The 21,434-nt window shown below is 45.1% G+C and overlaps 2 protein-coding genes across 6 annotated transcripts in view; one reads left to right on the top strand and one right to left on the bottom strand.

The window, feature by feature from the left end:
• Positions 1-676: 676 nt before the first annotated feature.
• URB2 (URB2 ribosome biogenesis homolog) lies at positions 677-19,171 on the bottom strand. Of its 2 annotated transcripts, none has more exons than XM_062641684.1 (10): positions 19,056-19,171; positions 18,576-18,734; positions 17,224-17,400; positions 12,243-15,618; positions 10,153-10,313; positions 8,476-8,586; positions 7,320-7,562; positions 6,202-6,292; positions 4,875-5,014; positions 677-1,385 (listed from the first exon to the last, which is right to left on the bottom strand). In XM_062641684.1, the coding sequence occupies exons 2-10, from the start codon at positions 18,699-18,701 to the stop codon at positions 1,188-1,190; spliced, it is 4,623 nt and encodes a 1,540-aa protein (XP_062497668.1). In that variant the 5' UTR covers positions 18,702-18,734; positions 19,056-19,171; the 3' UTR covers positions 677-1,187. The 2 variants fall into 2 exon arrangements, with proteins under 2 accessions (XP_062497668.1, XP_062497669.1); XM_062641685.1 differs by lacking the exon at positions 19,056-19,171 and adding an exon at positions 18,986-19,010.
• Positions 19,172-19,273: 102 nt separating this feature from the next.
• Positions 19,274-21,434, top strand: part of LOC134175573 (TAF5-like RNA polymerase II p300/CBP-associated factor-associated factor 65 kDa subunit 5L) — a 52,002-nt gene continuing 49,841 nt past the window's right edge. For 2 of the 4 annotated variants that reach the window (XR_009969046.1, XM_062641686.1), the window contains exon 1: positions 19,282-19,410. The gene's annotated coding sequence lies outside the window, so the exon portion shown is untranslated. Of the gene's footprint in view, positions 19,411-21,434 lie in introns of all 4 variants that reach the window. The other 2 variants (XM_062641687.1, XM_062641688.1) reach the window with 2 other exon arrangements.

Raw genomic sequence — 21,434 nt, 5'->3', positions numbered from 1 at the left:
GTCCAGCTTGGATGGAGTTAACTTCTTTGCAGCAGCCCACCTGGTGCTGTGCTTTGCATTTGCATCTAGAACAGTACTGATAACATACCACTCTTGTGGCTACTTCCGAACAGCGCTTGCAAGTGTCAAAGGTTCCTCTCCAAGCTTACTGTTCAGGACGTGAGGAGGATCATCTCCAGTCCAAAGGATGAAGTTTAGCCAGCACAGGAGGCTCCACATGGCAAAGCTGGAGGAGGTGAGCAAGCACCAGCACGAGCTGCAGAGGTAGCTGCCCCAGGGCAAGGACTGCTAATGAAAGGGAGCTGTTTGATAAGGCTTCTTACAGGCTCAAATGTGATTAATTTACCACAGTTTATTAAATTACTGTCAGCTGAGCTGCAGTAAGTCCCAGGGCTTGCTCTTAAAGTGAATGCAAAACAAGCAGCCTCAACTTAGATCAAAAAGGTCTCAGATAGGTCTTGGTAATTAACAGGCTAAAAATGTACACTGAAAGTGACCACAGCCCAGATGACTTAAGTGTAATTGCTTAATGACAGTAAATCGACCAGAGTTCTAAGTAGTCAGTCTTTTTGATTATCATGAGATCACAGGATAACACAGCTGGGGAGGAAATTCAGTAGTTCAGACCAGGTTGCCCAGGGCTACACTGAAGAGCAAAACCAAACAAGCAAAGAGATACAAGCTTTCAAATGTTTTACTGTATTTGCACAGTTCTGCACAGTAACCTACTGCACAAATTTCTTCAGTAACAAAATGTAAAACAACAGGTACAAAAATAAGCACTGTGAGTGCTTTAATCTTTCTTACTATGCAAGGGAGAGCAACAGTTATAACCCTCAGTGGCTTTTACACCAGACTATTGCTTCCAGAGGAAAAAGCACCACGGATGTGCTAAAGCCTAAAGCCTGACATCTGGCACCAGGCTGCAGCAAGCTCCCCAGGGCTCCCAGCAAGTTCACTGGGGGCCAGCATAGGTACAGCAGGACCAGATCTAAAGCACATCCTCCCTCCCCACTCCCCTCTTTCCCATTTGAAGGCTGGCTGTACAGCAATAGGTGCAATCCATGTTTAGAGGACCCTCTTCAGACTTGATCTCACTAGTCATCCCAAACCAAACAACAACTGAGGATTTTCTGAGCACTGCAAGATCAATTCATAACTGATGATATAGCAACAGGCAGGAATCATCATGCAGTATACTTTTCCTCCCCATGTTTTCTTGCTTTGTGGTAGTGGTTGTAATCATTATACAGATCCTTAAAGACCTCCCTTACACCTGCTGGTAGTGACGTATTTAAGAACTTGATGTCCCGTTCAATGCAAAGGTCAAGGATGTGATATATCCCTTCTGTGAGATGTTTCTTCACAGCTGGGTGCAAAGTCACCTACAAGAAGAACAAAACTGCATTACGCTTGAAGACAAAAAGGCAAGAAAACACCCTCACCCTCTCCACAGTCAGTAGAGATGAAATGCTGACAACATGTCATCTGGTGCATCAGACCATCTGGAACAGCCCATTAGATGAAATCCAAGATTTTGATGCAATGTTTTGCTGATCTTTGCAAACATGTCTTGCAGAACAAACATGCCCCTTGCAATAAAACCCACAGAAGTGCTGCTACTACACACACCAGTACTGATCATCTTGGAATCACATGAAATCACTTCAGCAGAAAAACTGTAATTAAAAAAAAAACAAAATACTTGTGCTGGATTACACAGTTCAACAGATTCTGTATGTCTCATACTAGCTGTATGCTCCTCAGTCTCAGTTTCAGATGAGCTGTTCCTTTAGGCTACATTGAGTAGTCAATCAATTTTAACATCACTTAACTTGTTATTTATCTAATAATTTGTATCTGAGGACTTCAATGTACAAGCCTTAATAAAAGGAGCATTCAAGAAGCTCAGGAGATGTGCACTTCCTTGATCTGTTTTAACATCAGGAAGCAGGTACTTTCCTGAAGTCATGCAGAGAGTTGAAGGTATACAACGAATGACTCAGGACTGAGTGCCCTGCTCCTGCCATTACCCCTGCCCAACCCAAAAACCAGCAGAACCACCACTACAACCAGGAACATCAGTGCTGACTGTGGAGTCCTCTGGTGCTCCAGGCTAACTGGAATCTCTCCTGTGCTCACAAATCACTGGCCAAATACTTCACTGCCTGAAACAGTGCTGGCCTCTGGCATCATCACATTATTTTTGCCACAGAACCATGTCTTATCTTCTTTGAATCCCAAAATTCACTTTATGCCTCGAGACCTAAGCCTCTGCACTCAAGACCTAATGAAAATTACATAAAAAGCTGTCATTAAAATTCAGACTTCTTTCTTCCTGAGGCAACTAATAAACTTTGTGCTAATGAAGTGCACTCCTAATCACTGTGACAGACTCGTGCTCTCTTCCTGCCCTAAATGTAAAACAGCTAGTATATATTTTATTAGACTTGCTAACATAGCTGAGAAAAACTTATAGCAGGCATTAAGGCATATAAGCATTTCTTTGGATCTGTGACCCTGAAGAGTTTGCATGTCCAAAAGGTTGTCGTTTTTCCCCTCTGTGCCATTTGATCTATTGGCTGGTTATAATGGATGTTATTTCTCCCTACATCATGTGCTAATTTAACAGAACAGTTGAGCTTCACAACTCCCAGTGAATGCAGTGGGCTGTGATCTCCCCTCCTAAGGCAGAGAAATGACTGCAGAGAACAAGGACAGGAAAACCCACAGCTATTGACAAGATGGACCAGATGTCCCACTTGGGATAAGCAGATACCTCAGAGCTACAGTTAATGGAGCTGCATCCCTCACTTCACAAATTAATCTGGACCCATGCCTTATTTGTGCCATTCTTGCTTTGCAGTGCAGTTTCTATAAACACCCTCCAATACCACTATGGGAAGCAGAACCACAGAGTTAAACAGCTGCCACTATTGGCTGGCAGTTAATTATGCTAGTAAGTGTTTTATGGTCTATATAGTTAGCACACCAATTTGTCAAGCATTACAGAGCTCTTGATGTGAGACATTAAAAATGTGAAGAGGTATTTCACTATTGCTGAATTAAGCAACAGTTCATAGACAACAAGGCAAAAGCACTGTCAACAGCACGAAAGAGGCTATAGATGCCACCAAGCCAGCAAGGAGTCTTTCTAGATTAACACAAAATAATTCACAAGGATATTTTATTTCCTGGTGTAAAGAGGAAGTACTGAGGGAACTCTTACTCAACTACTTCAGGAGTAAGCAGCTGTTTAGGCCAGCAGCTTTCACCAGTTTTAGCCTTCACACCCTTAAAAGGGTTCCAGTAAGTGTGCAGATCCCCACATACAGACTTAAATCTACCAATATGTTTTTCATAGTTACCTTTGATGGACCCTGAGGGTTTTCAGACCACAGGCTTAACGCCACTGATCTGGACTCAGACGAGATGAATGTTTGAAAGAGTTTTTCTCTCCCTCTGCAGCACAACGTGAAAGATGTGTAGTGCCCCTCTTAAGACAGGCATGCTGAGGCCTCTCCTTCCTCTGATATCCATCAATTCTCACCAGTCTAATGAGCAAATAAATCATCACCTACTTGTGATCTATCTATTCTGTCAGACAGAAAACTGTCACAGCGTCTGGTGGCTCACCACACCAATTCCCCTCTCTAAGCCCAACGGTTTCATGCGTACATTACTGATCTGTGGTTCCAGCTGTCATCCATCACCTTCCATTTCCCACTGAAAGTATCGCACAAAACTTTCCTGGAAGTCTCATGAGACTGCACTCCTGCTAATACTGAGGTAAGTGTCCTTTCAACCTGAAAAGGTCATCTGACAATCTGAGTCAGGCTTTCTGACTTACATTCAGCAATGAACAGATTACAGAGTTCAGAGACAGTTAAATAGAGCAGAAGTAGCCTTAACCGTAATTTGTCCCTAGTATTTCCTGAATTACTATGTTTACTATGTAAACACTAACCAACTTATTTGGAATGCTAAATAACATGGCTGAAACCTGATATATCCCAGGTTATGTCAGACAATAGGCTAAGGCAATAGAGAAGATAGCCAAGTTTAAGGTCAATAATAACCTTCATGGTTAGTTACACACGTTATACCATAAGCTTTCAGAAACACAGCACCAGTTAGGAGATTTTTGTGGTAAAAGAGCCTAAAAACAAAAACTAAATTCTTTTCTGTATCTCAGCCCATGCCCAGGCCAGAGCCCCAAATAATCAATTTGCAGTACTTGCAACACGAAGCAGCATTCAAACTGTGGTGAAATCTAAATCCATTAGGCTGAACAGAACAACAATTTGAACTTAGGTCTGAATGTGAGAAGCTACTGACCTGGCTCTGGCATCTGTAATAGCAGGGACAGCTGTTTTTAGTAAGGATTGGAATGATAACTTTGGTTCCAAACGAGAATTACTGAGAAGGTTACAACTGTCCAGGTTGGGAACACTTTTTTCCATCCACTTACTCATTCAGACTGGATTAAAAGGCATTTTCCAAGAGAAGTTTTCTCCATTACTTTGCCAGATGAGCCCTAACTGCTATCAGTCCTGGACAACCGAGACTAGCTGGCAGAACCTAAAGACTAGATGAAGAAAAAGCAAAGCAGTTCTGTAAATAGGCATTGCACTGTTTTGCCTTAGAAGAAACACAGCTCACAACTCTACAGACTTTTCCGGAGCTGGGTAAAAAAGATTCTCAGGAACTCTTGCTCAAAGTAACAGAGTCTCAGTCAAACCTGTATCCCCATGAGACATAGCAACATTTTTGACTTCACAGATTTATAAAACTTAACACAATTGCCTCTGGAACAGGAACTCCAAAGCTAGCACAACACCATGGCACTTTCAAGATGAATGAGAACATGTTACCTTCTGCAATTCAGTCACATACTGAGCCACAATGAAAGCAGAAAACACAGTGAAGTCCTCCATTTCTGCAGCAATATGAGTATACATCCGTTCCACCAAGTGTGCACACCTCAGTATAACTTCAAACTCATCTGTGTTGCCTAAAACAGAAAGAGAATTGCAGCCTGGTATTTGAGGCTTAAAAAAAAGTAGGAAAACAACCCGAAGAATCACCCAGTCTTACATGATTCTTGAACTACATGAAGCCAACACCAATATGCCCACTTTATCTTCTTTTCTTATCAAGCTACAGCTGAGAGGCCCCCACACCTCCACAACACACCATATGGATCTCTTACAATGGTTATTTTGTAAGAGCACACTGAGTGCAACTCCACATGCAGCGCAAGGCAAAAAGTATGTTATAAATGCTGAAGTGCTAAAAACAGCAGCTATGGTCCCTTCTATGATTCAGTCCTAACTAGCACTGCGGAGGAGAGAACAAAGAGACAGGAAAATTGCATTCTCTATCTACAGAAAATCAGAAGACATATCTAAGAATGTCTGCTAAGACACTCTTAGAAACAGCATAGTAAGAAAGATCTATAATAACAGAGCTCTATTACGTGGAATATAGCAGCAGAAGCTGCTTTCATGTGATCCATTGTGAAAATAGAACAATCTTGCAAGGATAAACAGCACTTATTTCAACCTGAGGATGCCACATACCCATAAGCTTCCCATGACCCTTGCCTTATGTAAATATACTGCAGAAACAAGCAAATTCTCAAAGTCTGGCACCAATCTTTCCTTCATTTTGAACATACAGATATATTATTTAATCCCAATTGATGCTTCAGATGTGTGTAATTTTCTGGCTTTATGCTTAACATAATGGTGACAGTTCAGGTCTGGAGTAAACATAGCTCCAGTCTCAGGAGACTCCATTTAGTAGGATTGACCTGGGGCTATAATTCAGGCATATTAGCATGTACCACTAGAGTTCACAGCCACCATGCTTTCAGGCACATGGGTTGATAGGAAGAGCACAGCAAGCCTTACCAGTTCCTGTCTCCTTACCAGCCAGGCAGTGGAGAATACCTTAATCATCAAAAGCAGTGCTGTCTGAATGCAGCTCCACAAGAATTACCTTCATAAGCCCACAATACTACAAACCTCATCCTCAATTTTACATAAAGGACAGAGAGGGCTAACAGTTTCAGTGCCACAGCTAAGTTTTGAGGACTTTGCTTCTGGTGTCAGACTGCCCTGTTCTCCATCTCCTCTTCTAGAACACATATAAATTACAGTGTGTATATATAATGCAAAAGTGGAAAAGATATGGTACCTCTGTCTCCTTTCTGACGTCCTTCATGCATGACAGAAACAACTAGACGATGGAAACTGTTCAGAAAAGATGGTGCCGCTTTCAACAGCACCTGCAAAGGCACAAAATAAAAACATCGGAGATTACATAGTAAACAGAGCGGAGAGGGTAGAAGTATACCACTCCATAGTCTGAGGGAGATGAACTCCTGTGAAGGAAACTATATAGCTTATAGAGCTGTCAGGAGCAGGGACGACCTTTTCGCTCGCATCCACACGGTATCTCGCACATGAGAATCCTGGGACAGAACTGCAGTCCTGGCCATATGCAAGTATAAATAACAAGTAAACGTTATAGTAGAGTTACTTCATCTCTCCAAAGTAGCATTTGACTCAGTACCCTAATGTCTAGGGAATTTGCTCTTGCTGGTAGAGATCCTGTGCAGCCAGACAGATTCACAGAACACAGGGTCCAGTAACACTACAGATTACTGCGTGAAAACAGCCTGGCTAGGCAGCTTTCTACCACAGGGTTTTTTGTAAGGGCATTTTAGCAATATGTACTGCTTTGCTTTTTAGAATTTGACATTTCCCCATCTTTCACTTCCTTCACTCTCAGTCCTAATATAAATGCATGAGGCCCCTTTCCTTTTTTTTTCTACCTCTGCCTACATATTCCATGTATTCCTGGTATGACTTCACTTTCCTATGCCAGAAGGCTGACAAGAACACCAGGATGGTACAATGTTTGAAGGTCACCAACTTCTAACATGTCTAAGCCCTGTTTTCAAAGAACTGCAGAATCTTGATCTCCAGTGAGAATGAGATCCTAAAGCCTGAGCCATCTGTGCTTCCAGAAATCCATCATTAAAAAAGGGAAAGTTTTCTTCTAATCTAGCATCAGATGTCGATAAGCAATCTGCTGCCAAAGACCAATAATGCAGGCATAAATCAAAGCAGGAGAGCAACTGAAATTATGTGATATTCAGATTCTCAGCCTTTTAAACGACAACTGATACAAAGCACTTTCAAACTATCAGGACAAATTTCAAAACCACTGTTAAAAGAAATTTGTCATCACAGGCCCCTGTGCTGGTTCTTTCTCTGTTTTCCCCTCCTTCCACCCTCTTACAGATATACCTTTGGATGACATTGCACAACAGAGAAGAGCACTTCATGGATTCCCAGGAAGACACCACGATAGTCTTCTGTCTTCAGATGATCGAGAGGGACTGTTAGGAGAATGCTGAATGCCAATGACACGTGGTGTGGATTTATGAGAACCCCTTCTCCTTGCCTCAGCAGAGCTGCTACAGTCTCTAGAATAGGTATGACTATGGTGGAAATCAGTGACTGGTCCTGACAGGCCTCTTTGGCTTGCATCTACAAGAAGACAAGAAAAAGGTAAGGAGGAGTGTATTAGCCACCTATGACTAGTATTCACACACCAGAAAGCCACTGTGCTCTGACTTGAGTCCATGGAACTAGACTGGGGCAAGCTGGACTGGCAGGGACAGTTTGCACTTTAACCATTTTCATGCAACTGCACCCTGGGTGAGGGTGACTATGATGCATTTCAAGTGAGCATTGATGAGAGTGTGGAACTGGAACTACTCCCCAGTTCCCTGTCAACCAGCACCTTTTTGCACCTCCTCACATGAATGCACTGATGCTGCTCTCTCTTTTACACACAGGCAGAAAGTGCATGCTCATGAGTCCCAGGCACTGCAAGGCCAACCTCAGACAAATTCTGGTCTATAGACACCATCACCAAAAAGAAAAGCTCTGTCACTAAGTTCGCATGTTGTACACATGAAGGACAGGAAACTTGGGCTGGTTACTTTAAGTTTCATTTCCCCTTCATAATTCAGTGAATTTATATTACTATTTTTTTAATATGAGTACTCTTCTTGTTTTGCCACTGTTGGCTCCTACTATGACATGCGGCTGACAGTTACCTTCTCCTTTGGCCAAGAAGAGGGACAGGAGACTCAGACTCTATTCTCTGCAGCCTAAAACGTTTCTCCCAAGCTCCAGATTACATGGTGCAGTTCCAGAGAATTAATGATAGTAAAAAGGGATGACCTACACTCTGTACTATGGGAGCAGATTTACTTAAGGAAGGAGGAGAGAAGGGTCTAGACCAAAAACAAAAGTGCAGGTGAATCTGGTGTGGATTTGGTTAGTATCATAACATTTTTGCTCCTGTATGCCTCTGTGCATGTTAGATGTAACCACTACAGACTCCAACAAATAAAAGTGATAGTTAATGAAGTTATAATAACGAGATACTTACAGCTAAAGCTGTGATTATCTGTGGGCTGGCAAACCAGAAAGCTTTCTCTTTGTCTCCACTTAATGGGCAGCTGAGCAACAATTTGGTTAGCGTAACAGCTGACAATACTTCCTGCAGAAAGCAGATTGATGATCAGTCACAGGTACAAGATGCACTGGCTCCTTTCAAGTATACAAGAGCTCTTCCAAGGGCAGTGGCAATTTTGAGCATTATCAGAGCCTTGACACATGCAAGTGCTCCCACCAACACATCACTTTGGAAACTGTGAAGCAAGCAGCAGCTCAACAAAATTCAATATGCTGAGCAGCACTGGCCCAAATGTACTGCATGCTACCTTTGTTTTAGAATCAACTTACCGTACAAATAGGCTTAATTGATTTTGAAGAAAGGAAAGCCTTCAGCTGCCACTAGGTAACAAAGGGTAGCAGAAGAAATACAGGGACACCAGTACACCATACACTAAGAAAGCTGCATTTGGCAGCAGGGTTTTTTTTTTTACTTGCTGACTGATAAAAGAAACATATTACAAACTACACTCAGGTGGCAGGAATTATATTCACAGTATAAGAATTCCAGACAGACTTGGATATATCCATGTCTATTTCAGACATATTCATGTCTACTTCTAACAAATAAGAGCCAGATAAAGCACCAAGTTTAATCCAAGTTTCATTCTCAAGTCACCAAGCTTTCTATGGAGAATACAACTGGCTTTTTTGCCAAAAGTGTTCGATATGTCACCACAGCTGCTTAAGCTGCTCTGGAAAAAGGCATAGTATGTAAAAAGCTACTGAGTGGTATCTAGTTATTACAGACTAAAAGTCTTTATAGAGACAAATACCAAAAGCACTGGTGCAAGTTTTGGCTTTACTTAAAAATGCCAGTATTTCTGCAAATGCCTTTAACCCTGTTAAGAAGAGCCACAGGCAAACACAGGTTAAACACACTGGCTGCTAGGATCTGTTGATCAAGAACTCTCATCAGCAAGTATTAAAAAAGAATGCTCCATCCCTGGCAGTGTTCAAGGCCAGCTTTGACACAGCCTTGGGTGACATGGTTTAGTGTGAGGTGTGTCTACCCATGGCAGGGGGGTTGGAACTTAATGATCTGAAGGTCCTTTCCAACCCTAACTATTCTATGATTCTGTAAGAATCCAGCATGGTGTTTAGCATCACAGCTATGTGACCTCTGTTGACAATACACGGAATTAACACTGCCGAGTCCTTCAGCTGGACAGAAAGTTTTCCAGCTGGTTTCCATGATCTTTCCACCTCTCTCAATTTACAGAGAAAAAAATACATAATTTTTTAGTGAGACACTGGCACAGGTTGCCCAAAGAAGTGGTAAATGCCCCATCCCTGGCAGTGTTGAAGGCCAGGTTAGACAGAGCCTTGAACAACTTGGTCTAGTGGAAGGTGACCCTACCCACGGCAGGGGGTTGGAACTACATGATCTCTAAGGTCTTTTCCAACCCAAACCATTCTATGATTCTATGTCCAAAACATATCTCGCCACAGTCATCAAGCCATAGCCATGAAAATTAATTTGACCTGACCACTGAACATGAAGCAGGAAGAGGGAAACATATTTATCAGATGTCATTCAGCCAAGGAAATCTTTTTCAAGATACAGTAAACTGAAGAAAGAAGTTGACAATAAACTAAGCTCATGCCTTACTTTAGCCTTCTGTTGCCAAACGTTCCTCATTTCAAGTCCCTGCAGCACCAGCCTCATTATGGTATAAAACTCCTCATCAGAACAGTTTCCCAGCAGCTGGACAAGCACCTCTGTCAGCTCCATCTCCATACTTTTGATCACCTGGGTTGTGATTGCAGGACCTGCATATTCGAGAGGCATGTCTTAATCAATTGCCAAGACAAGGACTTCCACAGGTAAAAACAGAGTGAACTGAACCTCAGAATAGCTCTGTGAGTACCTTTCTAACACTCAACTGCATACAGGGCCCCATGCTTTCCCTTTACCTCTGTCCCCACAAATGCAATTACCTGCTATTCTCAAGTATTTCCTACCCTAGGGTTCGCAAAGTAGTCACCATACCAATTGCAAGCCTTCAGTAGTATGGAAACACTGCAACAAAGCATGTTCACAAGCCAAGAGAGTAGGCTAAACAAGCCATAAGGCTTTACTACAGATCCTGCCAGAGAACCATGACATGCCACAAAAGCATTAAGCTGACAAGTTTAGCTCTCTGCTGATCGTAAGTCACACTCCCCACCTACTCAATTATTACTATGTGGACAGTCCCAGACTAACTTACATCTTAAATGATTCTGAAGGCTTGTTTTTAAGTTCCACAAGTATCCATAGGTAATGCCAAAAGTGCTCTTCAACAGGAATCTGTATTTCACCTTATTAAACACTTTACTCATTCATCAGAAATTCTTACAGCTTTTTATAGTGAATAATTATGTCTCCAGGCTAAAGCACTTTACCAATTTTCACTAATAATGTGAAGCACAGAGACAGGAGAAAAGTCATCAGAAAAATTACAGCAATTGACACATCCTCCTGGTCTCTAGTTCTAATGTGAAATCCTGGCTCTTAGTACCCCCACTGGACCCTGCAAAACCCTGAAGGATCAAAATGCTGGCCAGGGAAGAGACAGACTAAGCCTCTATCTATGAGTTTCAGCTCAAACTCAGCTGCGCAAATTCAAGGTCAGATTTTCCATGGAGAGCTGTGCTCTGTTCCTAACTACCTAATACCAATATAACATTGACATTATGACTGTAGTTCACCTGAGCAGCAGCCTCCAAAGTGGGGTATGCACACTCGAGGGTGTGCACAAGATAATCCATTAAGATGCATGAATTACAAATTAAATGTCCTTCATAAATAAAATGAAATGTAAAAATAGTATTTATTTCATTTTTATCTCATGTGCATGCCCTGTAACGTATCTGGCATACCAGTAGTGTAGCACATGCATATAATTTACAAATAAACATACATTGAGGCTGCATGCTCATGTTATTTCTGGAGAGCATTGCACTAGAGCATGTTAGCAGTAAGCCTGACAAATTCCAGCTGTCTGAAGAAGTCAAAGAGAACAGTTATGCCTATGCTGTGTTCAGTTCACCTCTTGTTCTGAACAACAAACTTAAAGGAGCCATTAAGTCACACAGCTGGCAAGAGAAGTTTTACATGTAATTTCTAGCCCTGGCTCTTCATCTGATGGTGATAAAGGGACTGATCAGGCAATCTCCCACAGCCTTTATCAGAATTATGGGTGCTCAGCATCCTTAAGTTAGATGACTTCCATTGTCCTACAACCTTGCCTTATTAGATACAAAAAGAGATGAGTATTTCAATGTAAGGTCCTCCAAGATCCTCAGATAAGCCATACCAGATCTGCCTTGGTCCACATCAGCTGCTTCAGTGATGCCTCCTATACCGACTACGTGAGTAGGACACTGCACCTTCAGCCCTACATGCAGAAGCATTACCATGTTCCCGTTACTGTCAAAATGCTCTACAGGGATGAGCAACACAGGACCTCGATTTATTAAGATGTTTACATCTTCCAGAGGATCATTACTGAATTAGATGGTGGCTGTGGTCCAGGTACCACAACATTGCCTCCTTGAAAATTTTCCTGTTATGCATTTATAAAAGGATAGCCTACTGCTTTAACAGAAGTAAATCAATACAGACTTTTCAGAAAGCTCTATGGTTTCCTAAATGGCTTTTACTCGCCTCTGCGCTGCAACATTAACAAAGGAAGTGGAGAAAAGGAATTTTCATACCAGCGAGAAGCTTTTTTATAGCAAAAGCAACAGTGACGGCAGTTTCTTTTCCAGGATACAGCTCTGGCACTGAGCAGAAGACTGTCAGGAACTGCAACGAAAACTGAAGGAACTGCAGATTATCCCCTGCACACGGCAGCTCTTTCAGAATCCGTGAGTAAAACTCTTGGTACAGTTTAATACGAGGTTGCTCCAAAAACCCACTGGGCTCCTTCTGCCAGTCCTGGACAGCATGGCTCAAATCTGCTTTAAGAAGAGTAGTGACAGATGGTATGAATGCTACAGGCAAAGGCTGGTTTGAGGTGCTCCTCTGAAGCCCTTGTTCAACAGTTCTGACCATCTGCAGAACTACTGGCTCCAAGAGAGCAGAGAGCACATCCGTAGAGTGTGGCTTTTTTTCTGGCAGCTGCTGAAGGTAGAGCGTGACAACATGACACAGTGTGGTGAATGCCATAAGCAGTAACTGCCCAGCCGCAGGATTCCCATTTCTCCAGCCTTTGCTTTGGGCTGCATCAATGTCCGGCTTGCAGCTCTCCAGGAAAGACATGAACTTTTCCAAGTTGAGCCTCACACTTTGCCTTCTTTCAATAATCATGTGAAGGAAGTTTTCCAAAAAGGCCTGGATTTCCTGGAGATACTGTGCCCAAACAGGAGCAGTCAAGACATCAGTGAAGAATTTGCTAGCTGTAAGCTGGGAGGTCATAAGAGCCTCAAGAACATCGCTGGCATGAAACACCTTAAGAACAGAGTTGATGTTCCTGCCATCTTGCAGGCACCTCAGGAGGTGGAAGCAGGTGCTTAAAAACTTCAGCAGTAACAGCTTGCTGCAAGAGACTCTAGCCCTGGTATTGGCCAGCAGGGACAGCAGCACCAGAAAACACCGGGTACAGTCAGAGGGAAGAAGACTGTCTAGTTTCAGAAGAGAAGCAACTTCCAGCAAACCCAAGAAGCTCTCTAGATGGCTTTCTTTCAGGATGACAGGGCAGCCATTTTTTGCTAACAATACTATACACTGGGCAACCTTCTCCAGTGTCCTCCAAGACAAGCTGACCTCATCCTTCAGCAGTTTGTTTTCTGACGGTGCTTCCAACAGGTCAACAGGTCTGCAGCCAGCCAGGATTTCTTCATGCCAAGGGATGTCACCTGCAGACAGCTGTTGAAGTGGCAGATCTACTGAATCCCTGGCAGCAGTGGACAAAACTCTAGTGAACTGATGAATAAGACTGGTCATAAAAGCACAATGCAGGACCTTCATTTCTGGGAGAAAGGAGCTATGCATCAAACCAAGAGATACCTTTCCAATGCTGATGGAAGGCTCCTCATCTGTGGCATCTTCCTGAGCTTTGGCCAATACTAATGTCTCTAGAAGCACATCTGCGATGTACTCTACATCTTTCAAGGATATATATGGCAAGAGGATAGTCAGGTTGGATATGATAAGGTGCCAGTGTGCTGCGGGGTAGGTGAGATCACTTATTGCGACGATATCTCCATCCCATGGTTCAGATTCTCCCCTGCTCATGCTGGATCTCCCAGACTCCAGGATGAAAGATGCAGCATGCTGCAAGGCCTGTAGGTCAGCTTTGTTCTGCATTAAGATCATCTTCATTTTCTGAAGTGTTAGCAGTTCTAAACAGTATTTACTAGTGGAGGTAAAACTATTTGCAAGTTTCATTACTCTGTCCCAGCACTGCTCCTTCACACCAGGGAGGAGAGCTGAAATGCCCCAGTGCCCTGCAGCAGGCTCAGTAACAGCACCAGCACTTTCAGCTCCTGGAGACACATACTTACTGCAGCTAATACCAAACAAAGTGTCTACTTCAACCCAAGTGTAAACAAGGAGGAGAGCAGAATCACTAGTCTTTCTTAGCCAAAGGTCTGACTTCTCTTCCTCTCGCCTAGGAGCCTGCAGCAGCTCCATCAGTGGCTGAATGATTCCCTTCTGCATCTTTGCCAACAGACTCTGAGTGCGAAGGACCACAGGGGAAGGAGTGATATCATCTAGGCTTCTCATGTTGAACAGAAAAGCATGCAGCACTGAGCACACTGACAGCAGCTTCAAGGACATGTCAACTGACCCTTCAACAGCAGAAATGATAACGGTCTGGCATTTCTCCACAAAGAGACACAAAATATCCAGAATCTGGTTGGGTGGCAGTTCAAGGAGGCACTCACGAAGCTTTACTGTCAGGCCAGCAGAGAAGACAGGCAGCCTCAGTTCATCAACTGCTGGCTGGCAGATGACTGTCAGCACCTCGTCAAAGAGCCGTGGGAACTGTCGTAGCTTGGAATAAGTCTGAAACATGGTGTTGATGAGAGTCTCCTGGGGCTTCTTTGTACGTAGCTCGGAGACCTTTGCATCAATCCAGGCTGAGGCCACTAAGTCATCCAGGTCTGGCTCTAATATAAGGTGGTTTAATGATATCAAGAGTTTGAGACACCTGAACCAAGCAGGGATGGAAGCTTGGGAGTGACTCATCAACATCTGAGCTAGCTTACGGTAAAACCCAAACTGTACCTCCTTGTGCCGGATACGGTCACTGGCAATGTTATAGATATCATTGCTAAGCACCAAGTTCAGAAGCTGTTCCAAAGCAAGCAGCTCTGTGCTCCAGTCCACAGGGGAGAGCGTATCCTCCCTCATGCCCTCCTGCAAGCCAGAGAGCTTGAGACAGCCAAAAAGCCTGCTGAACATATGGAAACACACAAGGTGGTTTTCTGTCTTACAGTATGAATCCAGGAAGAGCTTATATAGCAACGACACTGACCCAGCCACAACAGCTCCATGGAGGGCAGGTTCACAAAAGTCACTGCCCAGCTTGGTCTGCACTGTGTTGACTGGTAGCAAAAGATTTTTCAAAGCTCCTTTCTTCTTCTCCTGGAGTTCCTGTTCTGGCAGCAGCTCCTCTTTGTAGGATGAGAAAAGTTCAGGCTGGAATAACCCAGCCTGCAGCAAAGTTTCTACCTGGTTTCGGATTTCCCTGTTCAGGTGCTGACGCACATGGTTGTCATCTGCTTGTGTCCAGCTCCTCGCAGTCATCAAGTGCCTCAGAAGCAGACACGGCTGCAGCAAGTGACTTGTCACATGCCCAAACACACGATTTGGGTTAGTTTGCTGCCTCTGGATCAGGAGGTACTGAGCAAAGGTAAGATGGAGGACGCTGAACAACTGTGAACCTACAGCATCGTCAGAAGCCAGCTGCTGACATGCCAGCTTGGACAGGTTGCTGAGGAGATCAACCAAGAGCTCGCACTTTGCTGTGTAAATGATGGAGAGAGAAGGAGTAGAAAGGATGCCACTGGAGCAACTCAGCACCGTGCCAATGTTTTGCTGTGTTTTTTGAGAACAGGCCTCTGATAACCTCTTATTTATGACCTGCAGATTAGGAAGAAAGAAAAACCAGTCACTTTTGCACACAAAGATAAAGCTCACCATAATGAACCAACACCATCTTCTGTGAGCTGCCATAACTGGTGCTGGGTTTCATAGGTCTCAAACTAGAAGCTCCCCTGGTCAGAACTGTGTCCCTGCATTTGTTTGTACCACAGGATGAATGAGAAAGCCCTCATTCACTATCAGTGCTGCTGGCAACAGCCTAAGATTATCTATACTTGATCTTAATAATTGATCCTGTGGAAAGGGAGTAGGAATTAAAACTAGAAATTTCCTCCCTTTTTGCAAGGCCCCCAAACTTCTGCTCCAAACAACAAACCCACACACAACACACATCCCACCTTTGATCCAGGAAGCTTATTCAGTAAGAATGCCCATGACTAAATAATCATTTTTATATTTTAAAAAGAGAGAGCTTCCTATGCTGATGTGTGGAATGTGAAGGACTGTTCTTTCTCCCCTTTGAGGGTAAAGAACAGATAAAAAGAATTAATGTTTACTTAAACTTGCATTTTCCTTCCTTTTCTCAATCTTTGTGTTGATTTACCTTTGATCCCCTTTACATTTGCTCCCTTTTCTCACCTCCAGATAATCTTGTCAGCAAACAAATTCAGTAGCAATTTACAAATCTACATCTATTCCAGAGTTAAAAACTTCATGTCTCCTTACAGCTCCCAGTGGATGTTTCATCTCCCCAACTCAAGCCCCCCTGGATTAAAAGACATCCTCAAATTCTTTGGACTGGATGCTTTACCACTTCTGTCCTTGGTCTTTAGGGTACTCTGGTCTGTCACCTAAACTTCAGCCAGACAGGTGTTCACCCTCAGACCATGTTTAAATTTGGCACATTTTCTATGTAACATCTCTGAAGGACAGATTTCATCAACCAATTCCCTGTACCTCACAACTCAATTTCTGCAGATAAAGCCAATCTTCTCCCTCTTTCTTCCACATCATCACAACTAAAAGCGTCATTTTCCCTGTCTTTACAGGCTATTTCTGTATCCAGGAAGCTGAATACAAAGCTAGATTTTCTGGTTCAGTTCTAAACTGTAACTGAATTCTCCCCTATGCACTTTCATCTGAGGCTAAAATAATGCTATGATTAAGATCAACAATGATTCAGTGCCACCACTGCTCAGAGTCATCATAAGAAGCTGCAGGGTCTGCTGGACAGCACGTCACAGTGCACAAGTATTCAAGCCCAACACACTGATGAGGCTCACTGTGAGGGAAAACAGTCTCTCTCCCTAAGACTTCCAGGCAAAACAGCAATATAAGCAGTAAATAATATAGAAGAGCAACATACAGAACTAAGCCTATTGCAATACTTAAGACCAGTTCACTCTCTGATAGCTTGAAGTTAAAGACATAGAGGAAAACTATTCTTAGTTTTTTGGCTTACTGCTGCACAAATACAAACTGTATTGCAGAACAGAAACAGAGAAGTTTTTAGTAGAGATCCTAAAAGCCATCAGATTAATTATTATATATTTCATGTAATGCCTGACACTGTGAGGAAGTCCTACACTGTAGAAAATACAAACGTCTATCTAGCACGTAACAAACATCCCCAGTTTTAGTTACCTGTGCAATCGAAAAACTGAGACCAATTGTCTTCCCACTCTTTAAGAGATTCTGTAGCCTTTTACTGTGGATAACATTGTCCAGATACGCCCAGAGTTTCTCAACAACTTCATCTTCCAGTTCAGGTTTCTTATTGTAGTATGAAACCAACACATGGCTTACCCAATCGAGTAATACCTGTTAATAAAAGGGAAAAGAAATAATCTTTAATAACCCCCATGTGAAAACAAGACAAAAGTAACACCTCTTCACAATTACACACCTGTGCCTTGAGAACTGCTCTGCATCCAAGCAGGACAGGATCTGAACAAGCAGAGAAGTTCACCCTTGTAGGTTGCAGTTCTTAAAGAGCCTTCCTTCTAAATCCAGTGTTGGCCTTGTATCAATTCAAAACAGCTCTCAAGAGACAATATCTTAAGGCCCTTTCATCAGGGCATAATTCTGACAGCCAATACTGATTAGCCAATACAGTCTTAAATCAAAACATAAAGAATCAGATGATTTTCACTTCCTGACAATTGGTATTCTTTTCACATTCCCCCTCTCCGTATGTTTAAATTCACTACCTAGAAATTCAGGCCTAGGAATTTAGCTGTGTGCAAAGTGGAAAAGGCTGAAATATGCTAATTTAAATTACTGATTTAAAAATACAATCATGGTGTAACATTCCAATTAACTGAAATAACAAAACACGGGTCTCTGATGGTGAACAAGACCCCTCAAAACTGCTAGGCTGGTGGAGCAGCACAAGACACCCCTCCCTCGGGGAAACACTGCGCGGACTCTCAGGAAACAGGCTTAAAACAAACAATTTGAGGGGACAGGGTAGGTTCCAAGCAGAGGACACCAAACCACCTTCCAATGAGCAGCCCATGAATCCACAGCGCACTCTTTGCACATACGCAACAGGTTCAGAACACCAAAAACCACATGTCTAGTGGCAGTCAGTTCTCCCTGAAATTTTTGCTCTTAACCATGACCAGAAGCATCAGACATCAGACCAGAGCATCCTGTACAGGATATAATAACCAGTGTTAATGACAGCCGTGAAGACAGTGGTTTTTCAGCTATCCCAGAGACACAATTCGTGCACTACCCTCTCTATAAGAAAGATTTTCTCCCTGCCCTAATGCAAACCTTCCTGCTGAAACTACTTGAAAGATGATGTTATGAAAACATTTTGTACCACCGCACAAATCAAGAGACACCACGTCACAGCCATACTGGCACAACTACCAAGGGAGGGTCAAGAGCTAGACCTGGATTCTGTGAATTAATTCACGCTCAACAGCAATTAACTACTGGGATTTTTTGGGTTTTCCCTTCCGTCGCTTACCATTAAGAGCACTAACCTGTTCTTTATTAGGTAGAACACACTGGTGGGAAACCCACGCAAACCGCGCTAGCTTGAGTTTATCCTCCCAAGAAGTCTTGGCACTTTTCAGCTTCAGGTAAATCCCGGAGTAGATGGCTGCCATGGGGACCGGCACGGCAAATGCTGCGAGTCACGCCTGAAACAAACCTCGCATGAGGAGAAGGCAGCACATCGGACGGGCGGCCCTGCAACCACAGCACTTTGCTCACGGCCTGAGCACCCCGACCGCCTCTCCCGGGCCGGGCCGGGCCGGGGCAGGCCCCGCACACCCCGCTCCCCGGTGCACACTTCCCTCCCTCACGCCAGACCCCGGCTTCCCCTCGCAGAGGTCACGGCACGGCACGGCACGGCACGGCACGGCACGGCACGGCACGGCACGGCCCTCACGGCGCCGCCGGGCGCACGCTACACGCTCGCCTCTCCTCTCCTCTCCTCACCTCCCCTCCACCCCGCTGACCTCTGTCCCCGCCAGGCAGCCACAGCCGATCGCCGATCGGGGGAGGCGGTGTGTGGGGCGCCCGCACCCATTGGCGGCTGGAGGGCGCCTGCGCGCGGGGCGGCCTCAGTCCCGCTCCGCTCCCTCCCCGCGCCCGCCAGCGGCGGCGTGTGTCAGCCAGCCATGGAGCGGCCGCCGACAGCCGCCGCCGGCCCCCGGGCACCGCCGGCCGCGCCAGCGCCACCACCACCACCGGCACGCAGGGGAGGCGGCGGCGCACCCGCCGGCAGCGCCTGGCGCCGCTGGGCGCAGTGACAGCGCCCCCCAGGTCTCGCCGGACCCTGCCTCCCGCCGCCGCCGCCGCCTGCGATGCTCAGTGAGTGGCAGCGGGCGGGCAGCGGGGACCGGCTCGGGGCCGCGGCCATTGCGGGATCGGGGTGAGGGAGAGCGGCGGGGGGGCAGTGCCGGCCGGCTGGCGGCGGGAGCGGGCCCCGGGCGTCCCGCCGGACCGCCTCGTGGCGGAGGCCCGCAGGCCCGGCCCGGCCCGGCCCGGCCGGCGGTTCCCGGGAGGCAGGCGGGCCCTGGGAGGAGGCCTTGGGCAAGGGCGCGGCTCTGGCGGCAGCCCCGGGTGGGGACAAGGTTGGACGGCTGCGGTGCGCCCCGGGGGTCGCGAGATGGGCTTTTCTCTTGATACCTTCGTCTTTCCTTGGGCAGTGCACGGGGTTGGTTGGCAGCTGCTTATCGCACCGCGCGTCCCCTTCCCTTTTCCCTGTTTCTCCGAATTCATGTTTTCATCCCGATAGGGGAAGAGTTTCGCTGTCGCGGCCCCTCAGCGAGCCCTCCGCCGCTCCTCATCCGCAGAGCTGACCGGGCGGCGGCAGCAGCGGTCGCGGCCGCCCCTGGGATGGGCGAGAGGCTCCGCGGGGCCCATGGCCTTGGCCCTTGCCCAGCCGGTGGTCCCCGGGCCCGAGCTTCTGGTCCAGCAGCTGCATCCGAGGAGGCAGGGTCAGGCAGTGGTGCTCCGGGCAGGAGGAGCGCGTCCTGCCAGGGTAGCGCAGGGGATGAAGGCTTTACCCATGGGTGAAGTACACTGCTTGGCTCTGTCTGCAGGGGGAAGTTAGAAAATATGTTGTGGAATTGGAAAAGCTTAACCCCGACCTGGGCCAAACACAAATGGATTCAGGCTCTTGTAAAATCACAGCTGTTTCCTCTCTGCCTCTGCATGTGAATGCTGCTGCTTTGGAAGAAGCCTTCTCCCTGGTCCCTACTATCTGTAGCACTTTTCCTATTTTCCACCACCGCACCGTGTCTCCATGTCAGCTTGTCGTGTTTGGTTGCCTGTGTTTCTGAACTGCAGCCGCTGCATGCGTGATGTCCCTTGGCTCTAGGTTTGTGGTTGTCTTCCTGTCAGTTTACCCTTATTTTATTTATTTTGAAGTCTTGTATATTTTATATTAACCTGATGTCACAGCGTAATTTAGTGTTGTCAGTATACCCCAAGTTTCACCTGTAATGGTGAGGGTGAAGTACCATCTGTCCACAGCTGAGGCCTGAGACACAGTTCTCAGTAGAGAATACTCAAAATGCGCTTCTGTATGGTGTTTTATTGGTTTATTGTTTCAAGGTTGCTTGGTTCAAGATTGCCCTTGGTTCTTCTCTGATGCTGTCTGGTCTTTCCTCACTCTATTGGAAGTGAGACACTGCTGTCCCAGTGTCAGGACAGGAATGCAGAGTCCTTAAAAACAGCATTTCCAAGACTAGTTTTCAAGTTCTTTTCTGTATGTCTGCAGTGGTAATGTTTCCAGCCTGTGGAGTCTGCCTAAACCTATACCCGAGGTGTAGCATAGGCAGGAAATGAATTTCCACAGCTAATTTCCCGTGTCTTTAGGAAAGAGGAACTTATGTTGTGTATGGTCAGGCGCTGCTCAGGGTTTCTTCAGTGGTTTTGGTTCCTCAAAAAGAAAATTAACCTAATATCCTTTTTCACTTGTGCTTCAGTTTGCGACACTGCAAAAGATGCTGCATTGTAGCTGTGCAGACCCCCGATGTGATCTTTCTTCTCTCTTCCCTTAAGTGTTTTCCTTATCAGTCAAAATAGTTAATGGCATCAGTATTTATTGTCCTCTCTGGCCGTTTGAGAAGAATGAGGCATCTGGGACTTTTGACCAGTTGCTTCAAGCTTTCTGCAGGCATGGACATGGAATGCTGGATTCAGTTTGTTTTGTATTTCAGAGATTATCTTCAGTGATGAGAGCTAGAGTTTTATATTAATTGGAGGCTTGTCCTTTTTTGCATTTAAATTCTGCATCTTTGACCTGTTGTGAACTGGCTCAGTTTGAACCCAGCTAAAGGCATTTTGGCAGGCCGTCCTTATGTTTATTTTATGATATATTCTAATTT

Source organism: Pezoporus occidentalis, unplaced genomic scaffold, assembly GCF_034315485.1.
Source record: "Pezoporus occidentalis ecotype Australia unplaced genomic scaffold, CSIRO_AGI_Poc_V1 ctg7, whole genome shotgun sequence".
Taxonomy (NCBI): domain Eukaryota; kingdom Metazoa; phylum Chordata; class Aves; order Psittaciformes; family Psittacidae; genus Pezoporus; species Pezoporus occidentalis.
This window is presented reverse-complemented; position numbering and strand designations above follow the sequence as displayed.

Excerpts from the sequence above, each read along its gene's own strand:
- URB2 (XM_062641684.1), bottom strand. The coding sequence starts at position 18,701 with ATGGCAGCCATCTACTCCGGGATTTACCTGAAGCTGAAAAGTGCCAAG. Across the intron at positions 10,314-12,242 it reads TATAAAAAAGCTTCTCGCTG|GTCCTGCAATCACAACCCAG; the intron begins GTATGAAAATTC and ends TCGAATATGCAG. Across the intron at positions 7,563-8,475 it reads AGATAATCACAGCTTTAGCT|ATGCAAGCCAAAGAGGCCTG; the intron begins GTAAGTATCTCG and ends GTCTTCTTGTAG.